At 37.3% G+C, this 23,365-nt stretch overlaps 2 protein-coding genes across 2 annotated transcripts; one reads left to right on the plus strand and one right to left on the minus strand.

Moving 5' to 3' along the window:
* The first annotated feature begins 400 nt into the window (after positions 1-400).
* Positions 401-4,406, plus strand: LOC149847539 (large ribosomal subunit protein uL3-like). Its single transcript, XM_089997085.1, has 5 exons — positions 401-544; positions 2,187-2,297; positions 2,882-3,186; positions 3,372-3,781; positions 3,946-4,406. The coding sequence occupies exons 1-5, from the start codon at positions 460-462 to the stop codon at positions 4,202-4,204; spliced, it is 1,170 nt and encodes a 389-aa protein (XP_089853211.1). The 5' UTR covers positions 401-459; the 3' UTR covers positions 4,205-4,406.
* A 6,854-nt stretch (positions 4,407-11,260) lies between these two features.
* LOC149847540 (protein NETWORKED 2D-like) lies at positions 11,261-15,649 on the minus strand. Its single transcript, XM_089994192.1, has 2 exons — positions 15,556-15,649; positions 11,261-14,994 (listed from the first exon to the last, which is right to left on the minus strand). Exons 1-2 carry the CDS (start codon positions 15,647-15,649, stop codon positions 11,336-11,338), a joined length of 3,753 nt encoding a protein of 1,250 aa, XP_089850318.1. The 3' UTR covers positions 11,261-11,335.
* Positions 15,650-23,365: the final 7,716 nt, after the last annotated feature.

Here is a 23,365-nt window from a genome sequence, read left to right on the forward strand (position 1 = left end):
TCCAATTACATCTTTTTGACATGGAAAGTAAATAGCTTTTTTTTTTTCATTTTTTTAGATCCAGTATTAAGACACTTATTTTGGATTCAGATTTGGATATACTATTTACATTTTGGAATCAGATTCAGATCTGTCAAGACCCGGCCCAAGTTCGGCCTGTTTCCACCCCTAAATCCAACTAATCGGTCTCAAGATTCGGTCACATATCTAGCTCAAAGCCTAAAACGCGACCTGATCCGTGCCTACTGACGACTTTACGAGACATGGAGAAGTGGGTTCGGGTCCAATCTATATGGAACCCAACCCATCAGCCATGACATCGTTGATGGCAATTCTGCAAAACTTGATTAAACCAAGGGCATTTATCTAAGAACAGCAAAACCCTAGGGTTTCATTTCTGCATTTGGGAGAGGCGTGGAGTCTTTTCCCCGCGAGAGAGAGAGAGAGAGAGAGAAAGCAATGTCTCACCGGAAGTTCGAGCACCCAAGGCACGGCTCTCTTGGGTTCCTCCCCAGGAAGAGGGCTTCCCGCCACCGCGGCAAAGGTCTCCTCCTCCTCTTATCTGTTTAGTTCTTCTGCTTCCATTTCTCCTTACCTTTTCGTCGCCGGAATGGTGATCGAACCTCTGAACGGCTTGTTTTTTGTTTTCATTTTCGCGCATTAAGTTCTTGATTTTTTCTTTACCTCTTGGCGCGTCGTATAAGTTGCTTCCGATCCGTCGATGTTTCGGAAAGTGTCGTAATGTCGAAACAGTGGCTTCGGCCGATCGGTATGGGAGGAGTGGAAATTTCGCGTCGGTTTGCTGCTGTCTGTCTGTGAACTAGAGGTGATAGGGTTTAGTGTTTATTGCGATGGAGACGTTCCATGCTCGGGATCATAAATTGTTTGGAATATTAGATCGAATTTATCGATCAATTATAGTGTTTTCGGAGGGAGAGGTTTTATTCTCGATTTCTTTGTTTAGCGAAGATTGATACATTTTTGTTGCTTGAGTTCATTTGGGATGAGGATAAGTAGATAACGTGCTTTAGCATTGTTTGGGTTCTCTATTTTTTTTAGTTTCATTTATTACTTTATATACGTTGCACAATTGGTCCTCTGCTTGGCCCGAGCCACAGCCATACGAGCTCATGTCCGATCTGTGTCCTATACTGTTTGGTTCTTATATTTATTAGTTTGGCGCAGATGTTTCGATCGATGCCCTCTCTGAGTTCTCATCCAGTCTCTTCTCCTGCATTCTAGATTAAACTTCTGCTTGAAGTTTCATGATGATCACATGGATCATCCTGAGGATACTTCAGTAGTTCTGTACCCACTTTTAATTTCCATGACGGCATTGAGTATTGGATATATTTGGAATACTCAAGACCCATGTATTATTTTCATGAAGATGGCTGAGCAACCTCTGAAGGGGGTTTCCTGATTGACTTGATCGAATTATCACTCTTGGTAGGTTCCTGTAGTTTAATAGATTGTATGCATATGTTGACATTTGTTTTTGTTGGTTATATACCAATAACCTATGAAACTTCATATTCTATCTTGTGGCCACTATTGAGTGAAATAAATGTGTTGCCATCTTTTTGTTTGTTTTGACTATTAGGTGAAGTAGGTATGTTGGAGTTCGTGTTTCCATGTAATCGGTCCTCTTCTCGTGTAGTTTTACTTTGCTTCCAATTTCTTCACCAATGCCGGGGATCCTTGAAATGCAAGATTCATTGCCACTGTGCCTCTTAATTGTTACACATCCTTGTTAATTTTTGAATTTGAATCCCTATTGGTGGGTTCTATGTTCCTTGGAAAGTAAAGTCTGCCTCCTTTTATTGAGCCCCCCTTCTCTTATTGTTTTTCCATGCATAAGGTTGCTCTTTCCACGTTCTCTTAGAAGCATTTCCTTTTCTATCCATTTCATGGAATTATGTTGTACTTGTTACCGAATGATTCTTTCCTTTTGTTAGAGTTTGTTTTGCTTCCTATATGAATCATAAAATGTGCGGTTTTGGGCTTCCTTGTTGTGTGGTGTCAAGACAGTTATGGGTCATTTTCCTTTTTGTTTGATTGTTTGAGTTGAATCCTTGCTACTGACTGATTTAAGGATGGATGTGCACCATTTTTTTTGTTATTGTAATTAGTTATGATTGTAATTTACTCATTCATTATCGTGTCCGTTTCGTGAAATGCCTCAGTGAAGTCTTTCCCAAGAGACAACCCAAGCAAGCCATGCCGGCTTACAGCCTTTCTCGGATACAAGGCTGGAATGACACACATTGTCAGGGAGGTGGACAAGCCTGGATCAAGTAAGCTAATTAATCATCAAATTGTCTACATTTTGTTGTTTGACTCTTTACTCATGCTAAATCTTATTTGCACTTTGCAGTTTCCTTTTTCTGTTGTCTACAATTAAAGTTGTCTTGGTTTGTATGTCTCTCCTGAATTAGGTTACTCTAAGCTTTGTTTTATCTTACTATTGATATATTAAACCTTTCTTATTAGCATGCACTTCATGCTTACTGAGTGGACTAGCTATGAGATCCCGTCACCTAAGTTTTCTTTAATAAGTTTTTGGAATTGTGATAATCATCAAAGTAAACAAACCGAATGATTTATGCTTTACTGCTTAGATGGTTTCAATGGTCTAAAGTTTTCCAGAATTTCAAGGATGCATAGATTGGGTCTGACTCTGTATTTCATCTGTGCATTTGATTGTTTCTAACTTCTCGGGGGTAGGTCATTTTTCAACGAATCATCTTCCGCCAAAACCATTTCAAATGTGTTTTTTTGTAAATGTAGATTATTTGTATCTGATTTGAACATTTTCTGATTAGCAATCTTATTCAGTGTCAAGTCATTTCATTTCTTATGAATGTTATTCTTGTCTCAGAGCTTCACAAGAAGGAAACATGTGAGGCGGTGACTATCATTGAAACACCTCCAATGATTGTTGTTGGAGTTGTTGGTTACATCAAGACACCACGTGGCCTTCGTACATTGAACACAGTTTGGGCCCAGCATTTGAGTGAAGAGGTGAGGAGGAGATTCTACAAGAACTGGTACAAATCCAAGAAGAAGGCATTTACAAAGTACTCAAAGAAGTATGAGAGTGAAACCGGGAAGAAGGAGATTGAGGCAGAGCTGGAGAAAATGAAAAAGTATGCATCTGTTGTTAGAGTCCTAGCCCATACTCAGGTACAAATCTTGATTTACTTGTAGTTGTACTGATTATTGATTTTTCTTTTGGTTGAGCTTGATCATATTTTATATTTTTGTGTTGCTTGCATACATGTTAAAGTGCTCTGCTGCCGGCTGCATAATGCTGTACTGAAATTATGTATTCCTCTACTTAGATGTTATCTTGCTTGACCACCCTGCAGATCAGAAAAATGAAGGGTTTGAAACAGAAGAAAGCTCACCTGATGGAGATACAGGTGAATGGTGGAACAGTGGCTGAGAAGGTAGATTATGCCTACAAGTTCTTTGAGAAACAAATCCCTGTTGATGCCATCTTCCAGAAGGATGAGATGATTGACATTATTGGTGTCACCAAGGGTAAGGGGTATGAGGGAGTTGTGACTCGTTGGGGTGTCACCCGCCTGCCTCGCAAGACCCATCGCGGGCTTCGCAAGGTAGCTTGTATTGGTGCTTGGCATCCGGCTAGGGTTTCCTTCACTGTTGCCAGGGCTGGACAGAATGGATATCACCACCGCACGGAACTGAACAAAAAGATCTACAAGCTCGGCAAGACTGGACAGGAATCCCATTTGGCCCTTACAGAGTTTGATAGGTTAGTTGTCTTCATACAATGTTTTCATGTGTTTTTGTTTGCTCTGGCTTTCTTAGTTTCAAACATGGTTCTGGGTTATGAACAAATTAGCTGGGATTTTTATTCATCCAAGATCGAAAATGGTCATGAGGGCTGCATTTCTGATTTCTTCTCACTGTGGACAGGACTGACAAAGATGTAACACCCATGGGAGGGTTCCCTCACTATGGTGTGGTGAAGGATGACTACATTCTTATCAAGGGGTGCTGCGTCGGTCCCAAGAAGCGAGTTGTGACGCTCCGTCAGTCCTTGCTGAAGCAGACATCCCGTGTGGCCATGGAAGAGATCAAGCTGAAATTCATTGACACCTCATCCAAGTTTGGCCATGGTCGCTTCCAGACCACAGAGGAAAAGGCCAAGTTCTACGGACGCCTTAAAGCATAGGAAGTCTAACAAGGCAGACTTTTCCGTTTGAGTTTTTATTTTCTGGTTGAGATATCTATTCCACTTTTTTCTTTGCAATCAGGACATTCTTTACTTGAGATTAAGTTTTTTGGTAGTAGTAACAAATTGTAGTGTTCTAGTCCTGAGACAATATACTTATAATTTGGCATTCAAGCAGTTTATAATATTTTGTTCAGGTCTAGTCTCTACGTTGTTTAATTCTTTTTGGAGTGAGTCCGAGAGGAAGCTTGCTTCGGAATCATATTAAATTACATGCTTCTTGTTTGTTTGGGAAACTTGATGAACTGGAGTCCCTCAAATTCGTAGCTTACAACAACAACTACGCCTTCATCTCAAAACAATTGGGGTCGACGATATGAACCAACAAAGAAAATCATTATGGGTCTTCCACATGAATCCTTCTCATCCAATCATTTTTATCCAATGCACCCCGACCTCTTTTAACTAATATATTTTTCCATTTCTCCATCCTTCTAACTGGAGCATCATTAGGCCTTCGCTGAATATGTCCAAACCACTGTAAATGATTCTCTCTAATCTTATTTTTAATGGGTGCAATGCCTACCACCTTCTTACGTATCTCATTCTTAATCTTATCTTTTATTGTATTTTCACACATCTATTTAAGTATACGCATTTCAGTTACACTCATTTTTTGAATATGATGTCTCTTGGCAGCTCAACATTCCGTTCTATATAATAAAGCAGGCCTAATAGTCGTCCTATAAAACTTTCTCTTCAACCGCAATGACATTCTACGATCGCACAACACTCCAGTTGCACTTTTTCATTTCATTCACCCAACCTTTATCCTATGATTTACATCTCTATCAATTTCTTCGTACTTTTGAATAATAGATTCCAAATATTTGAAACAATCATCCACTGGTATTTCTTGCTCACCAAGCTTCACTACACTCTCATCACTACTTTGTTGCTTACTAAACCGACATTCCATATATTTTGTCTTACTCTTACTCAACTTAAAACATCTTGCTTCCAATGTCTGTCTCAATAATTCTAACTTAGCATTAACCTCAACTCTAGACTCATCAATCAAAACAATATCATCAGCAAACAACATACACCACGACACATTTTCTTGAATTGATCTCGTAAGCTCATCCATCATTATAGCAAATAAGAAATGGCTTAAAGCAGATCCTTGATGTAACCCAACCATTATAGGAAAATTGGTTGTCACCCCTCCACAAGTGCGGACATTGGTTACTACTCCTTCATACATATCCTTAATTATACTAATATATTTGAGAGAAACACCTTTCTTCATCATTGTCCATCAGAGAACGTCCTTAGCTACTCTATCGTATGCCTTCTCCAAATCAATAAAAACCAAATGCAAATCTTTGTTCATCTTTCTATTTCTCTCAATAAGTTGTCTAAGATGTATAGCTTCCATAGTTGATCTTCCAGGCATAAAACCAAATTGATTCTCCGATATCATGACAACCTTCCTCAACCTAAACTCAATTACCCTCTCCCAAAGTTTCATAGTATGACTCATGAGTTTTATACCACGATAGTTTGTGCAATCTTGTATATCACCCTTATTCTTATATAGAGGTACCAAAGTACTCTTCCTCCACTCATTAGGCATCTTGTTTGTCCGTCAAATCTTGTTAAAAAGATTTGTCAATCATTTTAAACCTTTCTCTCCCAAGCATTTCCAAGCCTCGATAGGTATACCATCTGGGTCAACTGCCTTTCTCATGTAAATTCGTAACTCGCTTCTTTCAATATAATTATTTCTCATGTAAAAGATTGTACGTTTTTTAATTTATTTTTTATAACAAAATCTATGTAATGATTATTTTTCTATAAAACCTTGGTCTCTGTTTCGGGGCTGGTGTTGGGGAGATGGAGTTGAAGTTGTCAAATTGTGAGGATATAGCTGAAATTGCACCACCTCTACTCCCAAATTGTGAGGATATAGCTTAAATTGCACCACCTCTACTCCGGTCTCCATTAAACACCATTGTCTTATCCCAAAACATGGTTCCCAATCACCTGTCAAGGATTGGTGGTATTTTATTAAATCCTTACTAAATACCATCTACCATAGGCTGGAACACTTTTTTTTCTTTTGAAAGGCAAGCTGGGATAGGGATTCTCAACGAACAAAGCTAACTTGGCTCGAGCTCGTTCGAAAAATAAATGAACTGAGCTTGAACAAAGGTTTAGGCTCGTTTCATGTAAACAAGCCAAGCCTAGTCCAGCTTGGTTAGGCTCAATAATCCCGATTAGGCTCAGTCTACATAGTTATATAAAGAAATTAGAGTTTATAATATGTATATTATTTTTCTATACTTAAACAGGAAAGTGTTAACGTAGTATGTGTTGTCTCTTTGAAAAGTGACTTGGGTTGGAGACGAGCTTGGACATAGGCTGTTAGGCAGACCCCCACCAGTTATTATTCAATCGTACCACTGTGTTTTGAACCTGCAACGTCCCATTACAAGGAGACGGAACTGAAAGCTCCTACCAACCACGTGGAGCCCCCCTTGGTCACACTCTTGTTTGCATAGATCTAGGGACCAAATGGTAAATCTAACCATACAGATGTGTTTAATATGATTTATTTATTTTATTAAAAAGTTTTATCATGTTTATTGCACCATAAGGTTTTATTTTTTGAGACAACAAAAATCAATGGCTCACAATTCGTGAAAATAACAGTGGTCTAAAAATGTTAAGAGTCAACCAACACATGAAAATAATAAATAAAATATGTTAAACATGATCCAAAGGTAAGATTTTGCTTTTGGCCCTCAGATCTATGTAAATCAAGTGTGTATACCACCGTACAAGCATTTTTTTATAATAGTGTAGAACACATTTTAACTTCATTTTTTGTCTTTTTATAATCATTTCTATTGTTTTGTATTTGCTTTCTATTATGTTTCTTAGGCTCTGGTTTGAGGATCCCATTTATAGGGAAACACCATTTTCATGCCAAAACAGTAGATAGCATGAGGAGCTGGTGAAAGTTCAAGGCTTTCTAACAAAGCCTTAAAACATTTCGTGCTTCATGTGCCTAAGCATTTCCTTCACTCACTTTTTGCATCATGCACATCGCACCTCTTACCATAACAAAGGAGGTCTATACCTAGGGGTGTCAACGGGTCAGGTTTACCTGGACCCAACCCTTACCGAACCTTATAGGGTCCAGGTATGGTGATAAATAGTAAGACTTGAGTCCGATTAATACATGGATCCGGGTATAGTTTGTAAAATTTTATACCAGACTTGGGCCCGACCTGAGTTCCGATTAAGACCTTCAAATTTTTAATGTAAAAATGATAAAAATAGTATTTTACTAGGTATGGTCAGGGTCTGGTTCATGTAGTTCTTATGGAGTCCAGGTATGGTTTCTCTTATGATGGGTTTGATTAGACTCGGGTCCGGACATGATACCATACCTGAAAATCAGAGCCAGGTCTGGTCCCACCTGGGTCCGAACCAAACCCGACCCGTTGACACCCCTGTCGTCTTTTGCTAGGTTTTTTTATTATGGTGTCTAAATCTGATGAAGATAAAAAATCTGATAAAATTGTAAAATTAATATATTGCAAATTTATTTTTGAAATGGGCGTAAGCTCTTCATGAAATGCTCTTATATTTTTAGCGATGTTATGCAGTCAGGCAGTGTGTCAATTTTTTGCCCTTTTTTTTGGATGTAATGTAATTCCACTTCTCCTGCAGTGTCTAATTAGGGATGTAAACAGTTAGGATTCATGTGGGATTTAACTAAATACCATATCTGGCTAGTCAGATGTTGGTTGAACGGATTCAAATTCGGATAATCTATGAAATTTAGTTTTTTTACATGTAAACAGATTGGGATATTCATCGAATCTACATATGTATTGGATTTGGTAACAAAAAATCAAGTCATATCATTATAATTGGATATGGTATTGGCTTGCCAAATCTGACTAAACAGAGTTGGATTTGGTTGGATATCATATAAAATCTGATCCATTGACATTCCTAGGTCAAATCATGGGTTTGGTAGAGGATGTGCTAATCTTGAATTGGACCTTGGTCCTGATCCAAGCCCAATTATATGCAGAACCGTGCTAATCCCAAATTTTATTGCAATTCTGAGTGGCTTGCCACAGGGATTTCTGTGGATGCCATGGAACGTTTCTAAGGGAATGTGCTTTCAAGTTGGCCACACATCCCTGGGGTAAAGCTCATGGAGTTTTACGCGGGCAGCGACCGTAAGTACGTCTGGCAGTCAGCGCGGCTAGGTCTCTGATCTTGGGCATGGTTTCTCCCTATAAATATAAAAAAAGTTGGCCATACATATTTCAGGAATTTAAAAAAGGTGATGCTTATTTTTAAAATTAAGGGCAAAAAGTTGGTCCACAAATGGATTTTCCCAAATCACAGCCATCACTTTGTGTTTTTTTTTTTAGCCAAGTTGAATCCCCTAAGCGGATTCAAACACAAGACCCCTTAGGTTATGATGGTTTTGATCTAACCTAATCATCTTTACTTAGCCCTATTTGTGTGGAAGCTTAGTATTTAGGATATTTAGTTGGTAGAAACTAGCCCAAAGGAGTTTGGCGTTATGGGAGTGGTTCTTGGTTACCATATGGGTGGTCAGGGTTCCATTTCCATGGGTGTCAGTCAGCCCCTTGCATATAAGAAAAGGCAAAGACAGGACAAGGGGTGCACCATGGGTTTACACCATTGAAAAAGCGACTGTAGGTGTGGCAGGCATAACCAACACAACTAGGTCTCTGATCCTGGGGGTGGCATCTCCATTTCTCATGAAAAAAAATCTTGTTCAAAAGTTACAAAAATTGCAGTTCGGAGCTGCAAGGTTTGGACCAAGGAAAGGCTATTCTTCTGATGCTTCCCTTTGATTAACTGCAGGCAGAGAGAAACAATGGCCTACTTGAATCATTTAGGAAAAAAATAAAAATAAAACAGTAAATGACGTAGATGGTGCAATTCACTGTTTTGGCTGAGAGACTGAGACTAGAAAAATACGTCAGAAATGACCAATTCACTGTTTTGGCTGAGACTAGAAAAATACATCAGACATGGCCAATTCACTATTCAAAATATGTCAAGCATGACCACTTGATTTTTTTTTGTTAGTTTTACCCTTACCTAACAAAATAGGTGCTTTGGTCATGTAATTGTCACCTGAAAAAAGCAGGCGCCATATCAGTTATCACCTAGAAAAATCAAGCCCCATGTAAGTTGTCGCCTGAAAAATCAGACACCTAAATTTGTAGGCAATAAGTGTCAAAGTAGGCCATCTTCCTTGTATTTTTCCAAAGTGACAAATATCATGAGATTTATGAAAATCTCGCAAGAAATGGCCTGAAAGTTTAAAACGGCAATTTCTCGTGAGATTTTCAAAATATCACTAGATTTATGAAAAAACATAAATACTGCGATATTTAAGTTTTAAACAGCTATTTATCATGAAAAAACCATGTATTATCATTTTTTAAAAAAGTTTACTAATATTTTCTTATAAAAATATTTTTTAATTGCCAAGATTTTGCCAAAAATATGCGAGATTTTATGAAAAAATTTCAATTTCTTGCGAGTTTTTGAAAAACGAGATTTTGCCGTTTTGAACGTTTGTCACTACGGATACTATTCTCTAACTTGCGGGTTATCAATGGTATTTCCAATAAAAGTGAGGGTCATCTACATCATTGTCAAAAAAAAAAAAAAAAACACCTCAAAATGGCTCTGCCAGGGAAAAATCTATTTATGGACCAATCTTTCACCCCTAATTATGATAGGGGAAGCATCGCATTTAGTAGATAATTTAGCATGATATTGAGCAACCACTGTTGTTATTGAATGCCTAATATTTTCAATAATAAGTATAAATTGCCCACAAGGGCTTCTCACACCTGACTAGGTGTGGTTGTATGCTTCTTGCTACAAGCATGAACATGGCAAGCTCGGCTCGGCTCGGCTTGACTCATATAGGCTCATCTTATAATTATATATTAAAATATTATATATTTTATGCATGTATTCTATATCATACATATATATTTATATATTATCAAGCTTTAAAAATAAATTCTTTAAAAACTGAGCCAGCTCGTGATCGGATCGTATCAAGCTCGGGCTGGGCTCAACTCATGACTAGCTCACAAGCGAAGCCTGAGCAGGGGTGTACCCTTAAGGAGCCTAGCCCGAATTAACAGCCAAAGCTTGGTTGACTGAACTCATTTACCAGCCCTAGTACTCATTTAGTTTTACACTGCAACCACCAAAACAGGAATATGGTCATGTGGCATCTCTTCTGCCTGTAAGGAGAGTGGTTTTGCCTCATTATAAAAAAAACGTTTTATCACCTATGTGCGTCTCAAATCTCACATTCCCCCTTCTCTCCAATTAAGCATCTGGTATTCTGGATTTTATATTCTATAAGACAAATATCATTCACAAAAACCTTCCGGGTCTCTTTACTCCACCTAATTTCTCAAAGGGTTAATATTTGATGCTATCGAGAAGGAAATCATAATCTCAAGCTTTATCAACTAAATTCGATCACATAAATGTTTCCACCATGGTTCCTTTGCTAAGGACCAAACCTTAGATCGTGTTATTTTGATTTAAAAATAAGATTTATTGAGCCATTAAATTTTCAGTGCAATGTTGGCTGTTGATTTTTAAAGACCTCAAAAACCTGCTTACATGTCACAGTCACACGATTCAAAACTCATTTTCTATTAAACAACCTTGTAGATCACATTCATAAGGTCTGATATAAAAAAAGAAAATCTACAAAATATGAAAAGGTGATTTATACTCAATAGTTCGTGCCTGCAATAGCACCAAATATTAACCCTTTAAAAAAATTCCTGTCAATTGCAGATTATTTAGTAATGCAGTTAAGTTTTAGGCCCCATTGTTTATAAAAATATCAACACAAGTCCTCCCCTCTTTTTGCATTATAAAAAATATCAAGCCATAAGATTAAGCTGGAGTGACACACACAGCGAGAGAGAGAGAGAGAGGTAGAAGAATCAAGCCTTCATGGTTCAATCCAAATTGCAAAAATGAACAAAAATTACAAAATAAAGACTACATGGACTACATTTAGAGGCCTGCTCTTAAGTCACTATACTGCTTCTGCAGTGCTGGGCTCACGCAAGAAAACAATGATGGTTTCTTCGGCTTACTGCCAAAGATGAACGACCGCAATGGAATTCTTGTCCGGCTCAGTGTGTTCCTCATATGATTGATACGATAATGCTGGTGGTGGTGGTGTTTGCTTCCTGACAATCCAAAGTTCTCTTTGAACTTCAGCAGTGTTTTCTCAAGTTCCAGCTGCAGCCCTTTAACATGATCCAGACCAGCCTGTAGTTCATCCGCAACCTTGTTATTTTCTTGTTGCATATTTAGAACCTCACCTTGAAACTTTGCTGCCTGATATTCTGTTAGTTCAGCTCCACCACTATTGGAATTCACTTTCGATACTTGAGATAGTTCTTCCTGTATGCTGCAGAGCGATGAAAATCGGTCCTTCAGTTCATCCTTGAGCAGAGCATTCTGTTCTAACCATACCAACAGCTCACCCTGCAACTCTGTCAACTGTTTCTGAATCGCCTCGACACTGGATTTCATGTTCTGGCTATGACTGCTGCTAGCGGCCGAGGACGTAGAATGGTCACTGTCCTCCTCCTTGTTCTTTTCGTTTCGCAATTTCAACAGCTCTACTTGAGATTCTTGAATAGCTGTCTGGAATTTCTGTATCTGATGGAAGGAGGCGCTGAATCTCAACCAGAATTCTAGATTCTCTTCCAGTAAAGTATCAATGTCTCTCCTGAATTTCTCTTCCATGGGAGAAGTTGGACCAACATTTTCAGTGAAAACAATTTTGATCTCTTTTTCGGTAGGGGGAGCTCCTGACATTCCATGATTTCCAGTACATTGATCTCCAGAATCAACCATTTTTTGATTATCCAAATCATCAGACATTGGAAATGCGTTTGAATCCTTCAACCTGCTGGATTTGGTCGCTGCTAGTTTGTTTTCTTGAATAAATTTGGTCTCAGGATGTTCAGCATCCATTTGAAGTATGCTCAGCTTCTGCTTTAAGGACTGAATTTCTGCATCTTTGCGAGCACTTTCCATCTCAAATGACCTGATATTTGCCATTTTTTCTGCAATAGAGTCCTGGTTTTGCTTCTCTAATTCAGAAAGTTTCCTCTTTGTTTCCTTGTAACTCCGAAGAATTGATGTATACTCTGTCAACAGTGTCTTCTCTCTGTCCTCCATCCCCTCTAAAAATCTTTGCCAAGTTTGTGTATCGACCAATTCTAAGCTCAGGTTTTGCAATTCACTATCAGTACTGGTAATTTCAATACCAGTTTCTGGTTCCACCCCATGTTTAACTTCATCATCACATTCAGAAGTGGATTCTTCCCTGAATTTAACTTCTGCATAAAATTCAGAATTGGGTCCTTCAATTCCCTCTTGGAATCCACCTCTGAGATTGCTTTCTTTGGTTTGCATTCCCTTCTTGACATCTTTCTCATCTTGACATTCTACGTTTAGAGCTTCATTTGCATCTTTTTCTTCATGAAGTTCATCAGCAAGTTCTTTGCTTCCTGAATGGATTGAAACCAAGCTTCCAGCATTTAGAGTTTCATTGGCATATTTTTCTGCATGAAGTTCAGCAGCAAGTTCTTCACTTCCTGATTGGAAGGAAACCGAGCTTTCAGCATTTAGAGTTTCACTGGCATCTTTTTCTTCAGGAAGTTCAGCAGCAAGTTCTTCACTTCCTGATTGGATTGAAACCAAGCTTCCAGCATTTAGAGTTTCACTGGCATCTTTTTCTTCATGAAGTTCAGCAGCAAGTTCTTTACTTCCTGATTGGAATGAAATCGAGCTTCCAGCATTTGGAATTTCATTGGCATCTTTTTCTTCACAATGTTTAGCAGCAAGTTCTCTGATTGAAACCAAGCTTCCAGCATTTAGAGTTTCACTGGCATCTTTTTCTTCATGAAGTTCAGCAGCAAGTTCTTTACTTCCTGATTGGAATGAAATCGAGCTTCCAGCATTTGGAATTTCATTGGCATCTTTTTCTTCACAATGTTTAGCAGCAAGTTCTCTGATTGAAACCAAGCTTCCAGCATTTAGAGTTTCACTGGCATCTTTTTCTTCATGAAGTTCAGCAGCAAGTTCTTTACTTCCTGATTGGAATGAAATCGAGCTTCCAGCATTTGGAATTTCATTGGCATCTTTTTCTTCACAATGTTTAGCAGCAAGTTCTCTGATTGAAACCAAGCTTCCAGCATTTAGAGTTTCACTGGCATCTTTTTCTTCATGAAGTTCAGCAGCAAGTTCTTTACTTCCTGATTGGATTGAAACCGAGCTTCCAGCATTTGCAGTTTCGTTGGCATCTTTTTCTTCACAATGTTTAGCAGCAAGTTCTCCACTTCCTGATGGAATCAAAACCGAATTTTCACCTTCATTATGATTGTGCTGGCCTTTCAATTTCTCATTAAGATCAACAAGATTGCTACTTGCTTCTGTGAGTTGGGCTTGAAGCTGGGCTTTCTGTTCCTCGATGAGAAGATTAAGATTTTGAATCCCCTGAAGTTCTTCTTCCAGGTCTTTTATTCTGTTAATCATTGCCTTTGAATTATCCACGAGCGACACGTTGTCTTCTTGCAAGCTTTGCATGTGCTCTTGCAGATGATCTGTTTCTGATTTCAGTCTCATAATCTGTACATTCTGGGATGAAACCTCTGTCTCCAGAGTGACAACTTTGATTACAAGCTCATCAATGAGTTGACCAAATTCAGGATTACTAAGAGAATCATTGGCATCTACTTCCAAATGTTTCACGATTTTCTGACACATCTCTTGATATTCAGTCTTATCTTTCTTTAGATTGCACACTTCTTTTTCCAATGTTCTGATGGACGGATGTGCAGGTTTTAGCTCTTCCTGATCATTGAGCACACAGTTCTCTGGATGGCGTTTAAGGAATTCATCCTTGAGGAGCCTCAACTTCTCTTCCAGTTCCTTAATTCTTTCAGATTCGATGTCAACTTCTATGATCGACTTCTGCTGCTCTTCCTGCAAACTGCCAAGCATTTGCTCGCAAGATTTCAGAGCTGTGACTGCCATTAAATTCTGCTCTTCTTCGACCTCGATGCTACTTCCAAGCCTATGTTCTTCCTGTAAGAAGCACATCTTGGCTTGTATCTCCAAAATTTGTTCCTCTAACTCCCAGTATTTTGCTAGCGTAGCTTCATATGAGCTCTTGATGAACTCTTTCTCCATCTGTAATACCAGTGTGTCTTTCTGAAGCTTATCAATTTCTTTCTGAGCCATCCCTGTATCAATCCCTGGATCAGAATTAATCGAATTGCTTGTCTTCAAAGTTTTTGATTCTGACATTTTAGTTCCTGATGGAGGTGGTGGTGGTGGTGGTTTTTTTGATAAACCATTGTTGAATTCAGCACGATTGGTCACTGCACCAACTTTCTCTTTGGAAGGATCTTCATTATGAATCCCAAAAGGGACTTGGTCCGGAAAGACGGTTGCAATGGTACTGCGGGCATTGTGCAACTCACCTGAAATGTGATCATATCTCTCCGCTAATGCTTTGTATGCCCTGTAGAACTCTTCCACAAAGTGGATCAACTCTGGTCTCTTTTTGTAATACATCTCTGCACGTTTTGCAAAGGAATCCCCATCCTCTTCAATGAGTTTTAGCATGGACTGCACCTTTACCTCCATATCTGTATATCCAACGACGTTTTTTTATTATAATTATAATAGTTTAATTGTTAATATTCACTCTTGAAGCCTGTTTAAAGAGAACACAACAAAACTTGCATCATCCTTTTTCATCAATAAATAAAATGTTTACTAATGTGTGCATTTTGTTAAAAACAAAACAAAACAAATTTGTTGGTCTTTATGCTAATGATTGCATCTGTTGGTTCTGATTTGTAAGAAAAAAGAAATGGTATGAGTTCATAAGGATTCTGGTGCTTAGATCTCGATTTTATATATGTGATCCTAAATATATCAGTGATCTGCTCTAGTACCTACAGATAAACATGAAGAATTTACAATCAAACGATTACTCAAAGAAGAGAAATATGATCAATTCATCTGAAAATTATCACCGCTGTTATATTGATTAACATCAACCAAAATTGGCATGATTTTATTGGACTAACACTAATAACATTGTCACAACTTCATTCCTTTGTTGATTTAAATGATTCCCTCGTTGAGAGCAACAAGCTGAATGAAAGCCATCAACAAATTGGAACGACTTGAGATGAGGTTACCTTGAAGGTTCTGTTCCAGCCAATTCGATTGCTTGGTCCTGATGCTGCTCGCCCACCACCATGAATGCGCACTGGTGGCCGCCCTCTGCAACATCTTCTCTCTCTCTCTCTCTCTCTCTCTCTCTCTCTCTCTCTCTCTCTCTCTCTCTCTAATACACAACTTTCACAGCTTTTGCAGGCCTAGTTCATGGTTTGAAAGATCACCAGCTCTCTTTCTCTCTCTAATACACAACTTTTGCAGGTCTAGTTCATGGTTTGAAAGATCACCAACTCTCTCCCTCTCTCTCAAATACACAACTTTTACAGGCCTAGTTCATGGTTTGAAAGATCACCAACCCTTTCTCTCCAAGGAATGCACAACTTTTGCAGGCTTAGTACATGGTTTTCATGGGTTGAAAGATGACCAACTCTCTCTCTCTCTTTAAGGAATGCACAACTTTTGCAGGCTTAGTATATGATTTTCATGGTTTGAAAGATCACCAACTGTGTGTGTGAATGTATCTTTTATGTCAGGAATTCAGGGCAAATGTAGGGAGGGTGAACCAATCGGAAGGAGAGAGAGCTGACCAAAAATGGAGGTTTGAACAGGTAAGGAAGGTATCCAAGTAAAAGATGTGGAAACCCAACAAAAGTGGAGGGCATCTGATTTCCCTTTCACCGAAAGAAGTGGCTTTCCATGTCTCCCCACGTTGGCACCCAACCTGTAAAATTTGCTTCTCGTGGTGGGATTGGCCGGTTCCCCTTCCAAAAAGGCAAACCTTTGAATATATAATAATTATTTTAGGATAATTTTCAATTGCCCACCAAACGTTTGGTCCCATTTACTATATGTGCATCAGTTTTTCAATTTCTCAATTATACCCCAAATCTTTGTCACCTTTAAGCAAATATGATATGAAATACCCCCATTTCTTTACAACCCCTATGGACGTGTCTATGTCTATATGATTTTTTTCATTCTTAATTTTTATTTATTTTTCTACCTTTATCGTCTTATACCAAAGATCATTTTTTTTTTAGAGTTCAAGATTACTTCATCAAATCACGGTTTTTAATTGTTGACCAGTTTTATTGATTGAGACGAGAAAGTCAATACAGGGTGAGTTAAGCTGTTGAAATTAGAATGTGCTATAGTTTCTTTGGTAAAGGTAAACTGGTTATTTTGACATATCTATCATAATTCTAAATAAAATAAAAGTAGAAACCGGTAGTCGATGCTACAAAGTTGATTCTTTATTATATTTTTATTGCATTTTAAGGATGTAATTATTGTGTATAATTTTTTCCAAATGAAATGTGTTACATGTTTCACCTGCAATTGTTTTATAACGAGGAACCCTTGACGAAGCCTGAGAAAACCCCGAGTGGGGCCCCATGACCACCCTGCCTTATGTGGCCTGCCTCTGAAAGCAACACACACCACCCCTATAGTAGAGAGGTTTGATCCGGGGTCTTCAACTCGACACCTTCACAGCCACCCTGCTGGCCATGCATGTGACCCCGCGGTGGGGTCGACCTGTAATTTTAAAATCTCTATCTCTCTCTCATTTGAAGAATTACAATTTTAACTACCTAGGCATGCTTTAATTCTCTCTGAGTAATTACATGTTATCGTTGCAATTGACACTACAACAAACCAGCGGATTAGGGACAACCTAAATTCGTCGCTAATCTGTCGCTAACCTGTTTAGAGATAGATTAACGACAGATATCTTCCATCGCGAATTTTTTGACGCTAATAAGCGACAACATATATATGTCGCCAATTTCGTCGCTAAGTAGCGGCAGACTGTATCTGTCACCCGTTCCGTTGCTAAATTTCGACGGAATAACGAATGACAAAATTCGTCGCAAGTCCGTCTTCACTAAACGACGGCTTCGGTTTGGCGACGAATTTATCACCGTCGCTAATATGTTGTTGAATTCAATGCCCATACTAATTAGCAACGGATATATTCGTTGTTAATCCGTCACAAAAAAAGAAAAAAAATTTAAAAAAAATATTTGAAAATTAAATATCGAGAAAAAATTTCTCGTGATACAATTTATATCGCTTGTACAATTTATATTTCTTGTGAATAAAAAACAAAGTACACATCAAAATACATATAAAAGGAAACTAAAACAATTAATCAATCCACTTTAAAATTCACAAGTTCTAATTATTTACAATTCAACATTTACATTTTTTAAACAAAAAGAAGGTAGAACAAATTCAACACATAAATCTAATCATCGTCAAGATTTTGTGCGTCCTCTTGTTCAGTGTCTCTATCTGTCTCTTCAGCTCCACTACGCTGATTATCGCCATCAACCTACAAGAGAAAAGAAATGTTAGTATTGATAAACAAAATATACTGAAATATAGTATACTCTATATGTGATTCTATCATGCGCATATGTGTTCTAATGCAGTAAAAAAACTTTATACATGATTCTATCATGCTCATATGTGTTATAAAGCAGTAAAAAAACTTCATATGTGATTCTATCATGCTCATATGTGTTCTAAGGCAGTAAAAAATTTGTATATGTGATTCTATCATGCTCATATGTGCACTAAGGCAGTCAAAAAACTGTATATGTGATTCTACCATGCTCATATGTGTTCTAAGGCAAGCAAAAAACTGTATATGTGATTTTATCATGCTCACGTGTACTCTAAGGCAGTAAAAAAACTTTATATGTGATTCTACTATGCTCATATGTGCCTTAAGGCAGCAAAAAAATTGTATATGTGATTCTACCATGCTCATATGTGTTCTAAGGCAGGCAAAAAACTTTATATATGATTTTATCATGCTCATATGTACTCTAAGGCAGTAAAAAAACTGTATATGTGATTCTACTATGCTCATATGTGCTCTAAGGCAATAAAAAAACTGTATATGTGATTCTACCATGCTCATATGTGTTCTAAGGTAGACAAAAAACTGTATATGTGATTTTATCATGCTCATATGTCCTCTAAGGCAGTAAAAAAACTGTATATGTAATTCTATTATGCTCATATGTGCTTTAAGACAGTAAAAAAACTGTATATGTGATTCTATCATGCTAATATATGTTATAAGGTAGTAAAAAACTTTATATGTGATTCTATCATGCTCATATGTACTCTAAGACAGTAAAAAAACTATATATGTGATTCTATCATGCTAATATGTGTTCTAAGGCAGTAAAATAACTTTATACATGATTTTATCATGCTCATATGTGTTATAAAGTAGTAAAAAACTTTATATGTGATTCTATCATGCTCATGTGTGCTCTAAGGCAGTAACAAAATTGTATATATGATTCTATCATGCTTATATGTGCTCTAAGGTAGTAAAAAAACTTTATATGTGATTCTATCATGCTCATATGTGCTCTAAGGCAGTAAAAAAATTGTATATGTGATTCTACTATGCTCATATGTGCTCTAAGGCAATAATATATTTGATTCTACCATGCTCATATGTGTTCTAAGGCAGTAAAAAAACTATGCATGTGATTTTATCATGCTCATATGTACTCTAAGGCAGTAAAAAAACTGTATATGTGATTCTACTATGCTCATATGTGCTCTAAGGCAGTAAAAAACTGTATATGTGATTCTATCATGCTTATATGTGTTATAAGGTAGTAAAAAAACTTTATATCTAATTCTATCATGCTCATATGTGCTTTAAGGCAGTAAAAAAACTGTATATGTGATTCTATCATGCTAATATGTGTTCTAAGGTAGTAAAATAACTTTATACATGATTCTATCATACTCATATGTGTTATAAATTAGTAAAAAAACTTTATATGTGATTTTATCATTCTCATATGTGCTCTAAGGCAGTAAAAAAACTGCATATGTTATTCTATCATGCTTATATGTGCTCTAAAGTAGTAAAAAAACTTTATATGTGATTCTATCATGCTCATATGTGCTCTAAGGCAGTAAAAAAATTGTATATGTGATTCTATCATGCTAATATGTGTTCTAAGGCAGTAAAATAACTTTATACGTGATTCTATCATGCGCATATGTATTATAAAGCAGTAAAAAAACTTCATATGTGATTCTATCATGCTCATATGTGTTCTAAGGCAGTAAAAAAACTATATACATGTCGGGCACCAGAGCTCATGTTGAATGCAGACGAAGTTCCTCTATCCTGAAAAAAGTTACACAACTTATTACGAACAATGTTGGGAATGACTTCGTCTAAAAAGTACTGCAGTTTGTCCTCAAGACGTTGACAGACACCATCCCAAGACATAGCAGGGTCATTTAGACTTTGAGATTTGATGCTGGCGGGAAAACTCTGTGGGCCCGGGCTGCAGGAGGCAACGACTGGTGTGGTGTTCATGTGACTCCCAAACCCAAACACACGACCCTTTTTGGGTTCACCAGTTGCAGTCACCCATGCTGCAGGATCAAAAGGCGAATGCTGAGTGGAGTCATCGCTATATCGTTGTACCATTTGCTGCTCGTATGACTTCTATAATGTAATGATTAGAATATGAATTAATAATTAAGAATTACAATAATTGTGATAACGTAATTCATAGTAACTTGTCTATTATAATGTTTATTAACAAAATAAATGCATATCGTTGTCTCTCGCCTTCTCTGATACGAACTCTCTCGTGGTCTTACATTTATGTGTTTCAACAAACACATCATTGTATGACATAATGCCTCCTTTTTCTGCTTCCTACAAAGTGAAATGATAAAAGATTTATTTAAAAGGTTTGCAACAATACTTATAAAACTGACAATATATATATATATATATATATATATATATATATTGATGAGTTACCATTTTCTTCTGGTAGCTCCCAAAAGTCCTAGATCCACCTGTGTGTAAATGAGCTTCAGACATTTTCGCTCGATTTTGCCCAGCCTTTGCTGAGCAGTTTCGAAATGCATCCTCTGCCCACTTGTTGCACATTCCCTCTCAATAATCTCTCTTGATAGTAATAGGGCCATGACCCTTCCACTGTAATGGATCATCTATTCTGCCTGATGCTTTTTTGGCTGCAGTATTCATATTGTGCAGCATGTCTGCAAATCGATTGACAGTCACCTTCTGCCACACCTTCCTTGCATCATGTTCCTTCACCGTAGTCGCGAAGCGATTCGAAACCTATATATATTTTCAGAAAGTTAGTAGACATGACTATAACAAAAAATTAAATATGAAACACATTAACTATGACAAACAACTATATACCATGAATGAGGACCACAATCTGTTTATCATCTCTTTTGGATACTCTTTCCATTGAGCGACCAGTCCTGGTAGATGTTGAAGTAGTGAATTCATAATATTGCGTACTACTTCTTATGGCTCAAACCTCGTGCTGGACATGAATTGGTACACAGTAAATATCAATATGCAATATTTATAGGATATGCAATAAGTGAAAACGAAATACTTACGGTCGATTATCGATATACACTATTCGAATGAGTCTTCTTGTACCAGACTGAGAAGACCCTACATCTTGTGTTGGCTCCTGACTTTTATGATCAACTGGTATAGGTGGGTCATGTACAGGCGCAACATCATCTGTAAAAAAATACATTAGAAATTCTCAGAATGCATATTTCAACTAATCAAATATCCAATTAGTTAAATGATATACCTATCAAAGGAGCCCATGAAGATGAAGGCTGAGACTGGCTACCACTGGGTGATCGACCACTGTAACCTCCACGAACCATATTCTAACAAATAAAAAATGTTAAAATATACATTCAAATTGTTTCAAATCAATCACATCAAGTATTTCAATATATTCAAATAATTCAAATCAAGTATTGCAATACATTCAAATTATTCACATCAAGTATTGCAATAATACATTCAAATCATTCACATCATGTATTGCAATAATACATTCACAACATTCAAATTATTCAAATCTAGTATTGCAATAATACATTCAAATACAAGTTTGTATTACAAGATTTTGCTCATTAGCTCAATAATTCTTCCTCATCACTTGTTTGACTTTCATATTTTTCTTCTTCTTCATCTTCTTCATGATCTTCTTCTTCTTCATTGTTTGCCCATCCACTTGGTATATCATTTGGATCACATTCTTCTATGAATGTTTCATCGACCAATGGTGATATGACATGCATATCATGCGCAACATCGTGACCATAAGAGAAGTCATAGATATCATCTGATTGATAGTAATCACTCTCTTCAATTAACTTGTCTTCTTGTAACTGATCATACTCAGGGTATAGTTTGGACTTCACCTTACAAACTGCCCACCATTCATTTCTATCTGACTTTTTTGTACTCGGATATGAAGTATAATAAACTTGTTGAGCTTGCGAGGCTAATATGAATGGTTCATATGTTCCAAACCTTGATTTGTGATTCACTTTCACAATGCCTGAGGCTTTGTCGACCCTTGTTGCAGTTGGATCAAACAAATGACACTTGAATAAATTTACCCTATTATTTATGCCTAAGTCAACTTCATTATTTCCTCTATAACACCGTAGTAATCATGTTCATTTTCACCGTAGCTGCTACCCTTGACACACACGCCACTATTCATTGTTGATTTGTTTATACCGTAGTCTTTTGTATGGAATCGATAACCATTTATGATGTACCCGTTGTAACATTGCACAACTTTGGTTGGACCATTTTGTAAATCACATATTCCTTGATCTTCAACATCACCATGGCGGACCTACACACAAACATAAACAATGATTGTGATCACGACCAATTAAGTAACTTAGTGTTGTTTACAAGTACACAATTTATGTGAGCGTGCTTACCAACTCTTTCAACCACTCCACAAACTTAGTTTCACGTTCTTTTTGTACTTCTGCATCAGTGAGATGTGAAACTTCTCTTCGCAACTCCATATCAAATCGTCTGCAAACCACAAATACTTATATTATTGAACCATGTATGCATGTATAGCACATAAAAAGATTTAGAATTGTGTTGCGTCTACGTATACTTACTCGATGTATGGGTCTATTACTGAGCAATTAAAAAGAATATAGAGGTGTGATGTGTCTTGCTCTCGATGTGTCAAGAGTCTTGATCGGCAACTACCAAATGCATGCCCAAGTGGTTGAAATATCGATAGTTTGTCAACTACAGTTACTTGTTCTCCATCATCGTTACGAGGCGGGCATGTATAATGTGTTGGAATGTGAGGTTCAAAGTACATAGATGAGAAATTTGAAATCTCTTCTAAAGTGTACGCCTCACAAATACAACCTTCTACTCTTGCTTTATTACAAACTTTTTTTTGAGGTCAAACATACATCTGTAAAAAATATACATTTACAGATGTATGTTTGAAATATCTGTCATTAAAGACACAAATATAAGAAAACATATACCTTTCAAACGGGTACATCCACCGATATTGCACAGGACCACCAATCCTTAGTTCATATGGCAAATGTATGATCAAATGTTCCATAACATCAAAAAATGTTGGCGAAAAAAACTTTTCTAGCAGACAAACAGTAGTGATAATAGAGTCCTCGAGATTTTTTACATCAGATACTACGACTTCTGATGCGCACAATGTTCTAAAAAATCTGCTCAACTCAGACAATACCCCCCATATAGGTTTGTCTAACATATCATGGAATGCTAGAGGTATCAATCGTTGCATAAAGATATGACAATCATGGCTCTTCAACCCATATAACTGTCCATCGTCAATCTTCACAACACGAGCAATGTTAGAGACATATCCATCTGGAAATCTCAACTGCCTCAACCATTGATATATCTGCTTTATTTGATCAGGTCCAACCATGTACCTTGCC

This window comes from Nuphar pumila, chromosome 2 (assembly GCF_984573655.1).
Source record: "Nuphar pumila chromosome 2, dmNupPumi1.hap1.1, whole genome shotgun sequence".
In the NCBI taxonomy this organism is placed as follows: Eukaryota; Viridiplantae; Streptophyta; class Magnoliopsida; order Nymphaeales; family Nymphaeaceae; genus Nuphar; species Nuphar pumila.